At 43.0% G+C, this 19,637-nt stretch overlaps 3 protein-coding genes across 5 annotated transcripts; 2 read left to right on the forward strand and 1 right to left on the reverse strand.

The window, feature by feature from the left end:
• Positions 1-1,212: 1,212 nt before the first annotated feature.
• fam118b (family with sequence similarity 118 member B) lies at positions 1,213-7,623 on the forward strand. 2 transcript variants are annotated; one of them, XM_079271795.1, is made up of 8 exons: positions 1,213-1,686; positions 2,287-2,364; positions 2,480-2,732; positions 4,905-5,132; positions 5,773-5,901; positions 6,008-6,314; positions 6,499-6,564; positions 6,862-7,623. In XM_079271795.1, exons 2-8 carry the CDS (start codon positions 2,294-2,296, stop codon positions 6,927-6,929), a joined length of 1,122 nt encoding a protein of 373 aa, XP_079127921.1. In that variant the 5' UTR covers positions 1,213-1,686; positions 2,287-2,293; the 3' UTR covers positions 6,930-7,623. The 2 variants fall into 2 exon arrangements, with proteins under 2 accessions (XP_079127921.1, XP_079127922.1); XM_079271796.1 differs by having other exon boundaries at positions 6,008-6,305.
• A 100-nt stretch (positions 7,624-7,723) lies between these two features.
• Positions 7,724-13,445, reverse strand: srpra (SRP receptor subunit alpha). Of its 2 annotated transcripts, none has more exons than XM_079271257.1 (15): positions 13,357-13,445; positions 13,109-13,246; positions 12,710-12,793; positions 12,437-12,600; positions 12,128-12,288; positions 11,868-12,030; positions 11,532-11,688; positions 11,264-11,397; positions 11,034-11,155; positions 10,861-10,947; positions 10,185-10,357; positions 9,725-9,938; positions 9,477-9,640; positions 9,034-9,132; positions 7,724-8,899 (listed from the first exon to the last, which is right to left on the reverse strand). In XM_079271257.1, the coding sequence occupies exons 2-15, from the start codon at positions 13,229-13,231 to the stop codon at positions 8,771-8,773; spliced, it is 1,974 nt and encodes a 657-aa protein (XP_079127383.1). In that variant the 5' UTR covers positions 13,232-13,246; positions 13,357-13,445; the 3' UTR covers positions 7,724-8,770. The 2 variants fall into 2 exon arrangements, with proteins under 2 accessions (XP_079127383.1, XP_079127382.1); XM_079271256.1 differs by having other exon boundaries at positions 11,264-11,406.
• A 2,018-nt stretch (positions 13,446-15,463) lies between these two features.
• Positions 15,464-16,549, forward strand: tirap (toll-interleukin 1 receptor (TIR) domain containing adaptor protein; the record flags this gene model as incomplete). Its single annotated transcript, XM_079271554.1, has 3 exons — positions 15,464-15,491; positions 15,682-16,287; positions 16,500-16,549. 3 exons carry the CDS (start codon positions 15,464-15,466, stop codon positions 16,547-16,549), a joined length of 684 nt encoding a protein of 227 aa, XP_079127680.1.
• Between the last annotated feature and the right edge of the window lie 3,088 nt (positions 16,550-19,637).

Raw genomic sequence — 19,637 nt, forward strand, 5'->3', positions numbered from 1 at the left:
GTGTGTTAGGCCACCTGCACCTGGTGCAAGAGGGCTCACATTTTCTGGGTAAATATTTCATGTACTAATTCACTATTAATGTTCAACGACACTATTTTATGTGTGGGGTCCAACAATGTATTCATCTTGATTTGTTATGGTCAGGGAGCAGCAGCTTTAGCACTAGCAGAGTGGTTAACATTTGTATCATATGTTATATATTTTGGTACCAACTTTACACAAGAACATTAGCATATTTGTATGTAATTTGAAAAAACAACAACATACAACCTGGTTTATACAAGACACAACTCTAAAGGATATAAATAGCAAATACTTTGGTTTTATTGAAGGCTGTGACTCTTGCCCTAAATACTTCAAATGCAGTTTTCATTTGAAACAGGGGATGGCAGGCTAGTATAGTTGTTATCCTGAAGTAGTTTATACTGACGTGTTACTGTTTGGCATACCTTATGGGAAAGGAAAAAAAACAGGCCATCTGGGAAGATGTCTGCTGCGAGGTGTATCGATAAATGCCAGCTTAACGACAGTGTTTTTAGTATTTCAAAATCTAAATATATTATTTTAAATTTTGAAAGTGCTTGCTTTTAAGCAGAAGTAAACATGATCATATAGCAGACATTTCTGAATGATCTATTTATGTTTTGTACATCAATTGTCTACTCCAGATTGGTAGATTCCTGTATCGGTCTACATGGATCCCACAGACTTCTGAATGATGCTACTGTATGTTAGAGAGAGAGAGAAGCGTTGTCTCTAAACAGCTGCAGTCTGCACAACAGTTTAACAGAGTAAGCAACAGTTGATGACGTACACAACAGTTTATATAAGTACAGTTTATTATACTGCAGGTCTGCTACGTCACACAATTAAAACGGGTCTGGTTTTGCTGCTTTCATGTGCTCCTTGTTAATCTACACTTCCAAGCTTTTAAATGGTAAATACGTGCTTTGTTGTTTTGTAGTGAATAATATTGTGGTATTAATATATTTTGTGATGCAGTGAAGAACTAAAAACTACAATATGTACATGCATATGTGACTATACAAAATATAGTATTCATAAACCCAATACCATTAACCATCGCTATGCACCAAGACAAACGTCCACATGCGGTACTGGATGAACCATTCGCATCTGAACGCATCACAAAACTACAGGCGGTGACCAACAGATCCGCAAAACTTAAACATAGACGGTCACGGTAGCAGCCAGGAAAGTCGAGAGCATTTGTGGTGTATACCGGTACTCGGGGGAAATTACCCGACATCTATTTTTTAGCTAAAAAAAAAACTTGGTTAACAACAAATATATGCTGCTTTAATTACTCAGAATGACAAGTAAAACGGAGGCAGTTTCGGGCTCTTGACATCCTCAGAGTTAGCGAACTTAACTTAACGTCAGCTTAAAGCAACACAAACGTTATCTTTACGCTAGTTGTTTGTTTGTTGGGGTTTCTTTGTCCATTATTCTTTGGTGATACAGTGCCCGTTAACTGTCCCGACGCTTACTTATCACCAGGATAGCGTTAACACCACCAGAAGCTAAAAAGCTCGCAAAGTAAAGTCGATGTCCGAGCTTTTTTAAAACGTGACTCACGACTCTACTTTAGCAGACTTAACTTAAGGGATTTCTACTTGAACGGCAATAAACACCGGACATTAACTAAGCGTTACCTATACCCAGGTAAGTCACGTTAATGGTTTATAAACGAGGTAAAGTTGTATTTATTGTATGAACTGCAACTGGTATTTGTTAGTTAGTATTTGTATTTGTTCACTGGGTTAAATACTAAGTTATGCTTTGTGTAACGCTAACTTTCCACATTTGCTTGCTGTTGGGCCAGTGGGACACTGACTTAATGTTAAGAGTTAAGAAGTAAACATATTAAGGAAACACCAGTCACGCTGACTGTCACAGTTTCCAGGAACAACATCCTATGTGGAGGTTGTGTGTTTAGCATTAACTGGTATAACAGCATATGTCATCATTAAGACAAGGTGTGTTGCCAGGAGGAAAATTATAAATTGTTTCCTGTTTGCGAAATGATGACTGTCTTATAGTAACTTAGGTCAAGTGGATACACCAGTTTTCATTTGTCATGCCACTTGGACCTGGCAGGGATATGTTAATTAGAATCTCCTAAATGAAATTACACCAATATATTAAGGTCGTTAAGAGGGAAGCTTCACAAATGACAGCCAAACGTGACACCTAACCATTACATCATTACTGTACGTAGTTATCAAAGTTATTGGCATGCGGTTAATCATGTTTCTGTTACAGGAATTGAATGGCCTCCATTGTTGAGAAGCGGCCTGCAGCTGATGATCAGGATGCAGACACAAATGCAAAGAAGCCCAGGTAAGCTGAGGGGCTGTTTAGTAGCCAATCGGTTTGTTTAATGCTGTGTGGGAGGATTTGGGAAGCACCATCTTTTGAAACCATCGTCATTGTAATCTCTGCATGCCCCCAAAAGGAAACTGCTACCCAGCCTGAAGACCAAGCGGGCCCCTGAGCTCGTCCTGGTGATCGGCACAGGGGTGAGCTCCGCAGTGGCCCCTCAAGTCCCCGCTCTCCGCTCCTGGAAGGGCCTCATCCAGGCCTTGCTGGATGCAGCCAACGACTTTGACCTACTAGAGGAGGAGGAGAGTCGGCGTTTCCAGAAGCATATGCAGGAAAATAAGAATTTGGTGCATGTGGCACATGACCTCATTCAGAAACTTTCCCCGGTAAGTCTGCTTGAGCCCTTTTTCTTCCCTTGGCTTTCCTCTCTACACCATCCTGTCGCACATGTACGAACACATGGCAGACGGGCTGCCAGCCCACTGTCCTTTCCTTTCCTCAGGCAGGGACATTTATCTTAACTTTCATGGATTGAGATAAGACATCTTAGCCTTATGTCGTTAAAAGACCTAAAGCTAATACCACAAGGCTTGTTTGTGAGACTTTCTGTTGGAATTTCGGTCAATACAAAGGTTTTAATCAGCTGCTCTAAAATTGATCACACATGCAAGGAGCAGGCTTGTTTACCGTTTCTCATTCAAAACAACACTAATGAAGGCACACAAGCTGAACCACATTCGTGTTTACCTTATTAACCCCCCCTTGCTTTCCTTAAGGTTTATAGCATATTTACAGCTCATATACAGCATAATAACTAGTTTTCTATGCACCAAAAAGGTCTTGGTCTTGATTCATAATTACATATTTTAAACATTAACTTTCAACCAAATGTTCTTACAGGTCAAACCTTCGCTGCTGCGTACTACGTAGTAATGCACAAAGCTACAATTATACAGTAGTTTGGCTGGTGAGGCCAACAAATCTTAACTTGTGTGTGAGCGAGACTAACACAGTAGGTAGTATGAAGATAGTGCTCTGCAGACATCAAAACGAATAAAGCCTAATCCTAGCTTGCAGCAGCAAGGGGATAACATCACAGCTTAATGCCATCACAGAATGTAATGAACCAATCAAGCCCACCAAAACTACCAGAAGATTCCTGCCACCTGACCGTACAGTGTATCACCATCCCTGAACATTTCTGTATTTCCACACAACTCTGTTTTCGTGCTTCCTTGGACTGGTCTGGTCTGGGGCCCGGCTGGCAGATGGGAGCCTTAACACAGTTTGCCTCCTGTGTTAGTCATGTCTCATCGCACCTTTGACATTGATAAAGCGCTTTGTTTCTCCCCTCAGCCCGTGGTCACAACGGGAACAAGCGGCGCTTTTATGGCTTTATCCATCGTGTTTATTTCAATCCGGCCCACTGCTGTTGGCTACAGACACAGCAGGCTCCAGCATGCTGAGCAGGGAAAACAAGCAGAGAATAATGTGAAGCACTCAGCGCCCGAGCCCAGATTTTCCATCCAGACAGTTAAAGCACCAGCCGAACAGCTAGCATACAGCTAGCATACAGTAAATTACAGTAGAGGATGAAGTGAATGCATTCACAAAACCCATCTGCAAGTGTGTGAATCCTAGTGTTTCCCAAGGCATATGATATGGTATTTTGATAGGACATGTTGTCTGTAAGACAATTAAAGCATATGAGGGTGTGAGACACCTGCCTTCAGTCCATTTAATTCCAGTAGAAGCTGTGGGAGTTTAACCCACTTTTCATGGAATTGTGTATCAAATGGATTATGGTGGTTTGCAGGCACACAGTCTCAGGTAATGAGGGTAATCGCAAGTAAAAAACAAATCCTCTTACACTCTTGACTGTGGTAAAAAAAAGAACTAGGCTAATAACAACTTTGCAGACTAGTTTGTGTGCTCAATTCAGCCCAAAAATATAAACAGTTTTTTGAGGGTCATTGTGGTTTTGCTGATGTCTGTATGAGGCTCATACAAACAACTTCACACTCAACACTGCGCTTCCTTTGGTCCTCGGCAAACACCTGCCATGACAAGTTCCAGCTACTCAGTCAGAAATAACACAGGTCTACAGCCTCGTTCACTGGAACAAACACCTGGGCTAGATTTTACTATTAGGCAAGGTAGGCCTAATCATAATAGCCTAATAGTTCGGTTGTAAAATTTCGGCGTTGGCACAGTACATCCGGCGTCCAGCAGGAAGGTGAAGTGTAGTCAGCGGTCTGCCCGCTGCCGACGACATAAAAACCTAGTTTAGAATGAATAGTCAGATTGAGACTGTGCAGTAGTACAGCCTGTAATCTCTAACGAGACTCAGGTGGTGTGTGAGATGATACCTGAAGAGCTGTGGACAGGATCAGGATTAGTGATGGAGTGTTTGATACAGAAGAAAACTGGAACACATTTGAAACATCCCGAAAGTCTCACTTCAAGTTGAGGAACTCAGTCTGTCCTGAGTGCATCGTGCACGCTATGTTGCTGTTGTGTACTGTGAAACTCAAAAACTTTTCTTTTTTTTTAAACAGAGGACAGGCAACGTGCGATCCACGTTCTTCAAGGACTGTCTATATGAGGTGTTTGACAATTTGGAGTGTAAGATGGAGCATGCTGGGAAACATCTGCTGCGATCAGTGCTGCATCTGATGGAGAGCGGCGCCCTGGTTCTCACCACTAACTTTGACAACCTGTTGGAGATCTATGCCGCTCACCAGGGAACCAAGCTGGAGTCTTTGGACCTGACAGACGAGAAGAAGGTACACACACAACACACTATACATCCGGTCAGCTTTTTTTAGACGAGTGCAAAGGTCACTTCATGTAGGGACAGGCTCAGTGTAGATGTTTTAAAAGCCAAGTTAATTACATATTTTATCTCAAATCACAAACACTAGTCTGGAGAGCAGAAATAACATGTCCTCTGAGCATATGAGTCAACTCACTGACTGTGCAGTCAGTTACATTTATGAAGTTCCTCATTGGCCAGTTTTAGAGAGAAGTAGAAAACCGTTTGACCTGAAAGAGCCTATTGACTGTGACCGGTTAAAGTTCTAATCATTACTCAGCTGCTGTCAAACTTTATAGATTGAACAATATTTGCTTTTGATTTAAGATTACAGAAGCGTTTGTGTCCCCAGTATACATATTTGTTGTTTCATGTCAATTGTTAGATCGTGTAATTCATGTCCCAGTTTATTTAAAGCAAGGTTGATTATTGGTTTAATAGAGTTTTCTGAGAGACCTGTTGCCTTCCCCCTCAGTCCTGGTATTTATGCCTCCACTCCATCAGGGCTAATATCCTCTCACTGCTGTTCAGTGATTTAGCTCCCAGCCCAGCCAGAACAGGATCGAGTGCAATGAACTGTTAACTATGTGCTGATGTGTGTGTGTGTCCAGGTGTTGGAGTGGGCTCAGGAGAAACGGAGGCTAAGTGTTCTGCATATCCATGGCGTTTACACCAACCCAAGTGGTATTGTACTGCACCCTGCAGGCTACCAGAATGTACTGAGGAACACTGAAGTCATGGTGAGCCCTGAAACGCTTCACTAGTGCTTATGTGTCCGATGAAAGGACTGTATTCTGCGACAGTGTCTAAGTGTAATAACATGTATATTACCGCTGGTTTCAACAGCGCGAGATCCAGAAGCTGTACGAGACCAAATCCTTTGTGTTTCTCGGCTGCGGACGCACAGTAGACGACACCACCTTCCAGGCGCTTTTCCTGGAGGCGGTGAAGCACAAGTCTGACCTGGAACACTTCATGCTCGTACGGCGAGAGGACGTGGGCGAGTTCAAGAAGCTGCGCGACAACATGCTGGACAAGGGCATCAAGGTGATCTCCTATGGAGAAGAGTACGCCGACCTGCCCGAGTACTTCGAGAGGCTGGCCAACGAGATCTGCAACCGCGACGTGGCGACCAACGGCTGGGGTAAGGACGGTGAGAGTGGGCCTGTTTGTTGAATACAAAGTACCACAACTTAAGCTAAAGAATCTACTTTTGTCTTGTGGATTTATTACATTTCAGTTAAATAGATCTGCTTAACTTGCTAGCTCTTCTTTTACGAAAGAGTTCCGAATGGGATTTGCCTGCATTTTATAATTCTTTTTATCTTTATCTACAGGGTCTCCTTCACAAACTGGGGAAGAACCGCAAAACGGCTTTAACACACAGAAAAGCCTCCTTCAAGGTTAGGACTCAATGCTTCTTTTTGACTTCAGGCAGTGGCCAACTTGCAGGAGATGTTTCCACAATAATACAATAAAAGCACCGTCGAAGGCTCTTGTTTGCTTACTGCATGCTGCTAGATAGAAAATTCAAGTGGGCTCTTGATTTTCAGTGTCAAAAGACCTGCTGGTATTCCTGTACACAAAGATACAGCTGACTTCACAGTATTGCATGCATGGCAGTCAGTGGCAACATTGCAGTTGATGCTCTTTGTTTCTCAACTTCACACTCAAGTCCCTTCCTTCTCTTTCTGCCCCAGACCATCACTCTCGACAGGCACACAGTCGGGATCAGTATCAGTCATTTTCCTCCACAGCGCCGCCCTGAGTCTCATTTCCATCAATGGATTTTGGAAAACTGTGGACCACGGGAGACCTAGAAGCTGGTTGAGTGTTCGGCAGGTGTCTGAATGTTCCTTTATTAGTTCTGGTGTGAAAAGGGAAAGGAGAAGTTTAAAGTAACTGTCAAGGCCAACTGTTTTAACTGTTGCTGCTGTACTGACTGAGTCGCCAACATATTTCGTTGTATGTTCGTACAATGACAATAAACATCCTTACCTTTAAAAACCCAACCTCACAGTTCCACTGCGTGTAAATGTTTAACATTTGGGAAGCTGCAGTGAATGTTTTGAATATGCAGATAATGGATTAGTAAATTCTCACTTCAGCCTGACACAAAAATATACATCAAAGTCCACTGACAGAATTGACTGTGCTGCATTGTTTAGATGACAATACAAACTCCATCACCTCGACCTGTGAGAGAAGTTGTAGATGAGAGCTGTAATGTAAATTGTCTGTTCTGTGAAGCTCGGCCCCGACACCAGTAACACTTGGTTTGCACACTACTGGACCTGGACGGTTACTTGGTTTGCAAACATGATTCTGTCCTCCACTGTTCAGAAGAGGATGTTTTCATAGCAGACGTCTCCCAGCCAGTAGCAATCACTTTACCACTCCTGCGCTGAAAATGTTCTTTGTATTTTTTAATACTTGCATGTATTTTCTGACAGTATTTATAAGTACCGTACTATTTTCAAAATAAAGATTTTGGTATCCCATTTGTCGTGTTTGCATGTCTGACGACGATCACACTGTAACATACGACAGAACAAGTTCCACTTCATAGCAGCTTTATTTAGAAATGTTTACATTCTCATAAATTAGCTCAAATGGCCTGTAGAACTCTTGATTCTTTCATATTGCACTACCACAAATTAAACGGGGCTGGAGACATTTAAGACTTCTAGTTCCTCTTACGAACGAAGAGTAAATCAAGAGGGGGAAGCATAAATAAAAAGGCCGTACAGAACAACAGAACACAGAAAAGTGTAGTCTGAAAATCTGGACAACCTGTAAGAACTAAGAAATATTTACAAAATATCTTCCCACTGTTCCAACTATGATCCGAGGAAATCAAAGCCTCCATTCTGTAATGAAACTGTTAGGTAGGCACGGCCCGATCCATCCAGAACCACCGTTAGTAGAGATCTTTTTCATGTTCGACAGGAGACAACATCTAACGTCAGCGCCCAGATTCATGCCCACTTTATGTCTGGATGTTGGAAACACGTTCAGACTCTTGTGGGTTGTTTCTTTTTTTTTTACCTGCATGGTACTCTTGGACAACTACCCATGTAGTGAAAGTGATAACTAAGAAGACAGATAGGCACTATGGTCACGAAGCTCTCCTCAGGTGCATCCAGCAAATTGTTACGACCCGACCATTTACACGAAGAGGGGGAAACTGACTGACAAAACGCCAGGACGGGAGTTTTTTTTTTTTTTTCTCTCTTTACTGTGTACACCAGTAAACTGGTGACATTTACAGCATAGGTGCATTTAGTCAGCCAAAATGTAATTTGGATGTGTGTCAATGCAGGCCGAGACGTTTAGAAATGATTAGAGGGGAGGAGGCCCCTCTGGTTTTTTTCTTTTTGCAAAATGTTCCGTCTTTCAAAGTGCACACTTGTCCTTTATTGGGAGAATAAAGTCCTGTGCGCGACATGATCTCTTCATTTGATGCAAAGTAGAGAGGGGCAGGACAGGAGGATGAGGGAGGAAGGCAGGTTTAGCAGGGCTGGAACATCTCACAGCGGCGTGGCAAAAAGGTATCGTTGGCTTTTGTTTTTGCGGCGATGGATTAAAAACAGCAGCACATGCAGTCACTTAAGCCTTCATCAGGGCACTGACCACAGCGCGGGCATTGAGGCTGCGCAGGTCGTTGTAGGTCTGCCCTGTGCCCACAAACACGATGGGCTGTCCAGTGGTGTACGTCATGGAGATGGCAGCACCGACCTGCGGAGGAGGACGGAGGACGCGTGAGTGCTACCGACTTTACAGCTAAATATTCACAAGTCATAAAAAGTTGCTTTAGCGGAACCACATCGCGTGATTTAGGCTGGATAGGAATATAATATACGTAAGGATACCTTGTCGTCGATGGTGTCGAACTTGGTGAGGACGATTCCATCGATGAGGCGGGGCTTGTCGGACATGGAGTGGTCTGCCAGAGCCTGATTGAACTTTACCTGAGGAGACGAGGAAATAAAAGCCGAGTCATTCATGGGAAAACTGATGACACTCAAGTTAATATGCATGGCACGCTCTTTCCATCTCACTGAGTGCAGAGGAGGCGAAAACCTGTCCACAATGACTTAAACACGGCAGCAGAACGCTGACCACTGCTGGAGAGTTTAAGAACAATAGAAATCCATTTTATCCGACCGCTTTTTATTTTCTAACATGTTCTAGCAGGCGATCACATCATTATGTATACTGTGGGTTATAATGCCACTGACGTCCTACTCAGTGTCAGTCATCAGTACATCGTGTGTTTGAACAACAAAAAGTGTGAATTTGCGATCGGTCTCACCAGCTGGTCTACTGCCTCATTGCCCACCAGAGCCTCTCCAACAAACAGCACCAGGTCAGGCATGTTGACCGCTATGAGTTTGGCCAGGGCCGTCATAAGGGGAGCGTTGTCCTGCATACGCCCAGCGGTGTCCACCAGCACCACGTCGAAGGCCTGGTTGCGGGCTGTGCGGATGATATTAATCATTAATGGAAAGAACCACGGCTTTAAAAACACATAACACCTCAACAGGAAAGGACGTATTGTACCGTAGGCAATGGCCTCCATGGCAATTCCAGCGGCATCCTTCCCGTAGCCCTTCTCATAGAGCTGGACCACCGGGCGTCCTCCGTGGTGCTCGGGGGGATGCAGAGAGTTCAGGCGGCGCTGGTGAGTGCGGAGCTGCTCCACGGCTCCGGCACGGAACGTGTCACAGGCCGCGATCAGCACAGAGAAACCATTCTCTATCAGCCAGAAAGAGATCTGGAGACAGACACAACCAGGACATGCTGAGGGGCGGATAGTGTGGCAAATATATAAACCATATCATAAAATAATAGTATCATCCCCAACGTAATGCTGAAATAATTTCAATATTGATTAAAGTACAGTGCAGGCATTTTAAAACCACTGAATCCCTGTGAATGTTCAACTGACGGAGATATAGGGGGGAGTACAGGAAGTCTATTTAGAGTACATGTCATCACTCTTGCAACGCCGACGACTCACCTTGGCCAGGTTGGTGGACTTTCCGACTCCGTTGACGCCGCAAAAAGTGACGACGAAAGGCCGCCGCTGTTTCTGGGACTCCATGACGTCTCTCAGAATGTCCACCCTTCGCTTGGGCTGCAGGATCTGCACCAGTGATTCCTGCAGGGCCAACTTTACTGTTGAGGCCACAGCTACACACACACACACACACACAAATATGTTGGGTTCTCCATGAATCATGCATTCATACTGCTATTCACTGACACAAATGATCTCATATAGTTACATTGACATCATTATAGTTACTATATTGTGCTTTTGGACGTGGGTGAGAGCACCAGAAAGGGTAAATACATAAATAGTATCAATACGATAATGAAAGTACACTTTTTAAGGCCCTTCTTGATTTGCTGTTCAATGAATAATCTACAATGTAAAATATGCACTTGGTCTTTCAACACCTTTTGTTATTTACAAGTACAAAATTCTGGAACTGAGCAACATTTCAAATTGCATCCTGCGTCGATGAAACTTAATCAATTTACTTCGATAATCACGGACTATGTCATTACTGTAATCACATTACTTTTCCCAGCATGTGGGCAAGTGACGGCCGAGAAGATGCACCTTGCATTGTAACTAATGAAAAACATATTTAAGACGGCGGGCGAGGATTGTGGGTGCGTGTACTTACTGGTGAATGTGCCCATGACTTTGCCCTCCAGTTTCTTGGCTACAGAGTCACAGAGCTGGTAGGCGATTTCGGCTGCTACATTCTTTGCTGTGGGATAATAAAGCGGAAGAATGAATAGCAAGACGGCGCATTGCAGAAAATCAAGAGAGCGAGAGTGAGCTGTGCCATCGTACTGATCAGGTGGTCCTTCATCTTCTCCAGCACTGACTCCATGTCCTCCCGGCTCAGGCTCTTGGAGCCCACCAGGCCCTTCAGCATCCCAAACATGCCCCCAAATCCGCCACTCTTTTTGGCCCTGAAATCAATGAACAAAGCTGTGCAAATCAAATCAGGTTTTTGAAAAATGTGTATATGTATAACAAATACCCAGAAACGACAGTGTAACATTCAAATACTCTCTTACCTTGTCTTGCTTGTTTCACCGACAACCACTCTCTTCTTCTCCTCGTCGTCCTCCTCCTCCTCCTCCTCCTCCTCGTCGTCCTCCTCCTCCTCCTCCTCGTCCACAGACAGCAGTTCACCCTTCATGGAGTTTAGCTGCATCCCCTGAAACAACCAGGACATTGAGGACTTGGAATGTATTTGAACATTATTAGTGTACCGAATACACGTGAATTTCTTTTACCTAGAAACCTCTTTGGGGTGGGGTGGGGGGGGGGGGGGGTACTCACCAGGTCAATGTGTGCGTCCTGGTTCTGTTGGCTACCATTTAGGGAATCATCTCCATTCCTGTCGCTGTAGTCCAGCCCCTTGGTGCTGCTGCCACCCATGTCCCAAACTGTCCTTTGCTTCTCCTTGGGCTTCTGAGGTTTTGGGGACTTACTGCAACTAGGATGACAGAAGAGCAGAATTAAGCAATCACACATGCTTTACACTGGGCAACTGACACGCTGATGGTATCTTTCGAGGACCGGCCCATTCAACGCTGCCGCTGGGGAATCAGCTAAGTTCATCAAAATGTACCTGTACAAATCATTCATGAATTTAATTCTTGGATTTTCTCTTACGTGGCTTTCTCAGTGGGTACCACCGTGCGCTTGCGAATGAATTCCTCTAGGTTCTTCTGTATGATCTCCTCAGGAGTAAAGCCCTGGTTACCATTCACAACCGTCTTGTTCCCAGACGAGGCAGCCTTGCCTTGATCCACTTTGACAGGCTCAGCTGCAGGAGCTGGAAAAGATTGGAATATCAAAATTAAGTCCAGATTGAGGCTAAACGACTGGCCATTTAGATATTTTAGAAGAACCTCTCACACAACGGCACATACCCTCCTTTTTGGTATTTTTATTCTTCTTGCCACCCGGTTCCTTGACTTTTTCCTCACCCTTGATCTCAATCATAGACTTCACAGTTTTTTGGGATTTCTCGGACTCCTTAAAGGTCCGCATGGCGGTCGGGCCCCGAGCTCTGCTGCTCTCCTCCGCCTCCCTTCATGTAAACAGTTTATGTATGTCAGAATGGGCAGGACACAAAATATTCTGGTCAATGAAGCATCCTGATGAAGTGATTATGTATTTATAATGATCACTCGAGTTAAAGTTCTTCATTACAGGGAATCGCTTCCCTGTGTGTTTACCTGAGAAGCACCTTGAAGTCATCCCCAAACTCAAAGCTGTTATTGATTAGCTTCAAAGCCCCCTTTTGCTCCAGCTCGTTCTTATACCGATCCCTAAAATGGAGCTGAACGTCATCTATGAACTTGTCCACATACGTCAGTGTCAGGATCTTTTGAAAACCCACCTGGACAGAGACAAGATAACATGATCCTCAACCTTTAAAGCATTAGTTAGAACATTAGAGTTGTAGCTGTGCACAACTCTATTATCTTGGATTGTAATCGGAGACTTACCACAAAAATCAACTCAAACTCATTGTCGAGCTTGTATTTCAGACTCAGGGCCTCGTGAGTGTATGAGTTGTTCCCACTTCGCTCCTGTAACACCACAAACATCGTTGACATGTCAACAGGAGCTAACTACCCACACATGGCGTCGCTGCTAACAGCTAAGCTAGCCTAACGTGTCTTCTTAACAATGTGAAAGAAGTCACTGTAACAACAACTACATCTACATTTTAACAAGGTGATTCTTACGCTATTCACATCGCAAAACTCACGAGTTCTCAGTTACGCAATGAGCTAACGTTTGCTATCCTAGTAGCGTTAGCATTAGCTAGTCCAAGCCACAACGAGAATTAGTGAAACAGACATATGTCACAGGCTTTTTTTTGACCTGTCACCACATCCCACCTGAAGGATTACGGAGCGGATCAGAGCGTTGACAGGCCCGGCGAAGGATTCACTGACCCCGGCTCCATGAAAGCACCACAACACTATCCCCCCTTTGCTGAAGATGGTGAAGAAATCTAGCATCTTGACACCACGTACCTAGAGTAAAGCAACACACAAAAAAGATGAGACAGAAGCCCTGCGATGAACGAATGGGTGTGTACACGTTTAAAGGTATAGTACATACTCTTCAAACAATTACATCTTACCAAATATTAGTCGAATCGATGTTCAATCCCCCACGGGTAAAATAATCCGCCACCAGAGCTAACGTTAAACTGTTTTAGACACGTCAGACGCGAAACCCGGAAGTGACGCGCCTCTTCTTCTTCTCTTGAAATAGATGGCGCATCGCAGACAGTTTGAAGTGCCTTCCGCCGCCTACTGGACAGGAGTGGCGTAGCATCACACCGTTGTCTGTTGTGTTGTTTAAAAAGGAAAAAGGGCCATCCTGGGGCCTCCTACTCCTTCTGTTTCCCATAACCCCATTCCTGTCCAGCCTCTCTGATTGTATCATGCAATGTTTGTCTTTCTACCTCATACAAGTTGTAGTGCAACTAACTATGTTCAACATGTATCATTAACTCCAACCCTAACCCTGTGCAGGCACCCAGCAGAAGTGAAAGCTTTTCTTTCCTGAACTCCAGAAGTGTCTCTCCTGTTTCAAACAGAACAGAGTCAGTGGGAGCTGACTTAATGACCCCAATGCATAATCCTAATGATCTTTACTGCAGTCTGTCCATTTGTTGTAATGGTGTCTTTGCTGCTGCTCCATTGACATTGCAGCCATAATCAAATGCTGATCTCATGAGTGCCGTTTATATGTTCATATCTGATATGTGGACTCCATATTTGTTGATAAACTTAAATTCTGATATTCTCTCCTTCGAATGCTCATACAATATTTGCCTTTCTGCATGAAGCGTCATCGTCTTTGTAAATAGCATGTAGTAGTCATGACTTACTTGTTGAAGGCATTTATTTTCTTTCATTTTGAGTTTCGCTCATGCACGATTTCATTGTGAAGCCTCGTTTAACATGAGGGGAGAGTTTTAAACTCATTCCTCTTTAATTATATTATTTGGATAGAACCAGTGTACTAAGTAAATGTAAAAAAAGTACAATTACTCAACTACTTAAAGAACAGATTTGATTACTTTTGATTTTGCGCTGGTATTTCCATTTACTGCTACTTTTTTACACTTCTTCTACAGTAAACTATATATTTCAGAGGGAAATGTATTTTTTTTGGCCACGACATTTATCGGACAACTGAGGCAAGTAGTTATTATATAAATTAGGATAAACCATGATACAAATGATCAATTTATAACATCTGTTGCATAGCTATTTTTCTGCATCACTTGTACTTTTGAGAATAATAACCTTTAGTACATTTTGCTAATGTCACTTACACACTTTATACAACTACAACAGCACTTTGAACAGCACTTCTACTTTTAATGGAATATTCTAATGGTGTTAAATTGCTACTTTCACCAAATCTGATAGCTCCTCCACCACAGGAATACATTTGGTTCCCGCTCAAGTATTCCCTTCCCAGTTGTAGTCAAAGGCACATCTTTGTAAACAGGACCATTTTGGTCCTTATTTATTTTATTGATCTTGAAGGAAAATGAATGCGCTTTCAAATGTCTTACATTATGTTTGTATGACAGAAATTGTATCTATTTCTACACAACTGAAAGGAATAACCAGTTCAAGATTATGGGAAGTCCTATAATACACACACATATAATACATACAATACCTAACTGACTTGTAAAACGGACACAATATCTGTGACAGTATTAGGTCTCATTTGATGCCTGAGGGATTTGACATTAACATGTTGGTGGTTGTGGTTTTTAACAGCTCATGCTGTCCTTCCTCTTATTTCTTCTTAAAATAATACAAGCATCCATATAAGAGAGTAGTCTCATTCCTGCCTACATGAAATGTTATTTTTGTTGAAAATCAAGTGTACCGAATGAGTCTTTTGACCACACACGTGCTTTTAACAAATGGTTAGCTACCTGCTCAGTGAAGCATAACGTTTGAGACACTTTGCATTTGAAATGTGACTAAAGATGTTGCGGCGTCTCTTTCGGCAGTGGCCAACTTCCTCTTTTTTTCTGGTGATGTCAGTGCCACTTCTTTGTTGCATTCTGTTGCTGTCATTGGATTGTGTCACACTGTTGCAACAGTTTTTTGTTCAGCTACTGTTTCTGTGTATGGCCAGAGAGGATCCTTTTAAGCCATGAGGTTATTAAACATTGCTTTCTACAGAAAGGATTTTGGAGACGTTGATCAGACATGATGATTGATGTTTACAACATGCATGGTAAGATCATTTCTGAAACCGTATCTTTATCCATTTGAATGCTAATGCACACATGTGCTGTATGTATTATTGTGCACGCTACCGTCGCTTTGAGGATTTATAAGTGGACTATGGGTCTACTCTATATATATATCAACATGTGGGCTAGAATCAAGTCAAAAATATCCACACTTTGTCTTTCTCCCTTCAGGTTGGATCCAGAAACTCTGGAAATCAAGAATATCTTCATCAGCACAACGTGAACAAGAGGCAATGGTGACAGAAAAGTCAATGTCTTCTGTCCGCAGCACATCAACTCCCCCCCCATCTACATTGTCAAGCTCTTCTTCGCCATCGTCATCTTCCAAACCACCACAGCCTCACTCTGTTGTGAGCTCGCTGCAGCGATGGAGCCGAAAGTACGACGTGTTCGTGTGCCACAGCTCCGTGCACAGTGACATTGAAGAGGCTGTTCGCCTGGTCTCTTATCTGGAGTCATCACCCCGGAGCCTGAGGTGCTTTCTAATGCAGAGGGACGCCTGTCCAGGAGGTGCAATTTCCACAGAGTTATGCCAGGCTGTGAAGGACAGCCACATGAGGGCTCTGCTCATCACGCCTGACTTCCTGCAGGATGATTGGTGCAAGTACATGATGCACCAGGTTCTGGCAGAGGCGCCTATGTCCAATCGGATTATCCCCCTGGTTCTGAACCTGTCCCACTCTCAATATCCTCAGGAACTGAGGTTCTACTTCTACACTGACCTGGGCAAGAACCCTGACAGGGCTTATACTCAAGTCAACACGACTGTGCTCAAGTGTGAGTAATGGAAACATGTTTGTTCTTTTGGCCAATTTCATAAACATATATTGAACCTGGTCTCAGCCCAAAGTTTGAAATGATATCTGTTGAAATTTATTTTTAGCAAACTCTCCTAAATTTGTCAAATTAGCTGCAAATCTACCTGCAAATGATTCCACAGTTTGGAGGTCAAGCAGTCCTTAATAATCTCTTCTTGTTGTCTTTTGCAGATCTGGAAGACCTGCTTAAAAATGAGAAGACACTTGATGGACTAAGTTGAGAAGGCAGCTCACAAAAAGACAAGTGTCCAAGTGTGACCCCCACTGACACTTCCACTGGAATAAATAGAGAAGAGACACAAAAGCCTCAATGGTGTTCATGATGATCATCATCATCACCTGTAATTAAAGACTGTGATTCGGGTAAGACGCTGAGTTTTAAAGAAATGTTACGCGACGGCTTTTCCTCTTTTTCTGGAAGTGACCAACATCGTGTGTGCGTGTGTGCGTGTGTGTGGTACGGATGTTTACACAGCGAACAGGAAACAGTTGACTCCAAGCACCACTGTGGTTTATATCCTGCATCAGAGCTGGAGAAGTACAGTGTGTGCTGCACCCAACTAAACGGCTGCCGTTTATGGGAACATGCATGTTGTGAGCATTTCTCTTCATACACTCAGCTTGTTACACATAATGCAGGTCAATTACAACCCATCATTTGAGTTGACAATAAAAGGCACTAAAACGCCTCAAATGCATGTGATCCTCCTTTTAATACAGTTAACAAATGGACAGATTGCTGTTAGAGGATCATAATATTGTGATGCATGTAGTTTACCACCAGGGGGTGCATTTTCCACTTCTATGCATTCTGGAGTGCAAGTGAGGAGATGCCAGTGCTGAAGGTGTGATCTCTCTCTCTGGTATTTGCAAGCTTTTACCACTAAACAGCAGCCATCACAGTAACATTGTGGCTCTTGTGTGAAAGAGAGAGCGAGAGTAAAAGGGAAGGACACACCCATAGCTAACTGACAGTGGGATGACATTTCCGCTGAACTGGGACCTGAAGTTATTACAGAGGAAGTGTGATTCCTGAGAAACGTTACACAACGTCATGTTTCCTTCTACTGCCTGAGAACCATCTCCTTTGTATGGCTCTGGCATGCTGGTTTTATTATTCAGAGTCACAATATGCCTAACTTGCAGCTCAGCTAGTTGGAACAAAGTCTGAACATGTTGAAGATCTGTCAGGAGCAGCCCTTCTTTCCTCCACACACACACACACACACACACACACACACACACACACACACACACACACACACACACACACACACACACACACACACACACACACACACACACACACACACACACACACACACACACACACACACACACACACACACACACACACACACACTTTCATCTCTCTGATAGATTAAATGTCCTTGGCAGCACATTCCCTTCTCACTCAAGCGCACTGGAATTGCTTCATTTGGTTGGCATTTGGACCATTGGATGTAGAATATCAGTTATTCATTGAGTCAACTGGAGCATGACATTTGTGATGATTGATCATTGTTTTTTATTTAACGCAGGCAAGGCTTTTTTCTGTTTTACAGGAGACACCATCTGCTTCCAAGAGGTGCTTCTTGTTCCTCTTCAGATTTTTCATTAATGCTGTATTATCCTCCCACATCCCGACCTCCCACAACAACAACAGACATTTAGCACCACAATAAAAGAGCCTTGCTAATCACCTCTTTTGTGGCAAGCCAACATTGTAACATAAACATTTAATTTAATCTCTGAACGGTACAGATGTTCTATGAAGCTTTTTTTTTTTTTTTTTTACTGTTGTCATAACAACTTCCTTTCCGGATGACACGTGATGAGGGCTGTAGTCATTTACGGGAGAGGAGCCCTGTAGCTGAAAAATAGCTGGGAAGAAGAATACAAAAATGGAGAGACACGTCAGTGGTTTGGCTCATGCTAAATGTCAAATTGTAATTTTTAACCTTCGCTTTTTGTGCGGATTAAACAAATGCCATTTAACGTGTTTGTCACGGCCTTGGGTTTTGTTTGGTTGTTTTTTCTGTATTATTTTTAAATTCCCTGCCCCTTGTGTCCTGTATTCTCTTCACTTCCTGCCTCTGTATGTTTTTCCACCGGCGTAATTGGCTCCCTCGCCCCTGATTGAATCCCCAATCACCTGCACCTCCCCAGTGTATTTAAGCAAGAAGTGAAAGAGAGAAGAGAGTTCAGGCCACAGGATGGCAAGCTGATGTGCTTTGGACCACCAACGGTATGGGGAAAGCACTCAGCTGTTAGTCACCATGGTGGTCTCCATTGGTATACTGACCTGGACATTTCTATCTGTGGTGAGGAAATTCAGCTTGCCGTGCTCCATCAAAACCCCAGCTGGGTTAATTAAAGGAGAGCAGGAGATCCAAGCGTTCTATTAGGTTTCTAATGAATGTTGGCCGAATATACAGTGCAATGAGACACGAGGATTCTGCAAGTCAAACGCAACAGCACAATGCTTTTACACACAACATGTAAGATGGGTTTTAAATGATGTTTTCTACCACAACAGCACCATTTGGCAGATGCAGTCAGGTGATACATTGGTTAACACCTACTTTCCCACGAAACAAAAATGCTTCATAAAACAATCCCGCAAAAACTTCTTCTATTGTCCTAATGTGTGTTTTTATGTTGTCTTTTTGAGGGAAAAAAACATCCTTTTGTGTTACAAGTAAAGGACACAGATATATTTGAAGTAAAAGTCCCAGAGGTCTCCATGTATTGTGCCTGTTTAGGATTTTTTGGGAAAATTATGTGAAAATGAAAAACTTACACGAAGCAGACAAAACCATGTCATCTGTAAAACAAAAAAGTCTGCGTGAGAAGTTTTCCTTTACTATTTTCTGCATTTGGAGCAGACAGGCTGAACAGCACCCATTATATGCTGAGTCAGACGTGATTTATGGACACCATAACTTGATGCAAATGTAATGCTGCAGTGAAAATAAGTCGGCTTGTAAAAGAAAGATGCACGCAAACTGTTTCAGACTATTTAAAAAGAACCCTGACATTGTCTCTGGAGCCAGCAAACATTTGCTTTGCGTAATCTTTAAGTTTACTTTTGTGCAAAACAATGTTTTTGCCAGCAGATACATTAGAGGAGACAGTAGCTATTAATAATCAAATTAAAGATTTATGTTCTAGAATAGAATATCATCAGTTTGGAAAGAAAAGGAATAGTCCTAAGTACCTGAAAGGAAACACACTTATTCATCAAACGTTTAAAGTCTTTCAAATTGAATTATACAGACTAATAACAGGATGCATGGATCAGTTAAA

This window comes from Melanostigma gelatinosum (genome assembly GCF_949748355.1).
Source record: "Melanostigma gelatinosum genome assembly, chromosome: 7".
Lineage (NCBI taxonomy): Eukaryota > Metazoa > Chordata > Actinopteri > Perciformes > Zoarcidae > Melanostigma > Melanostigma gelatinosum.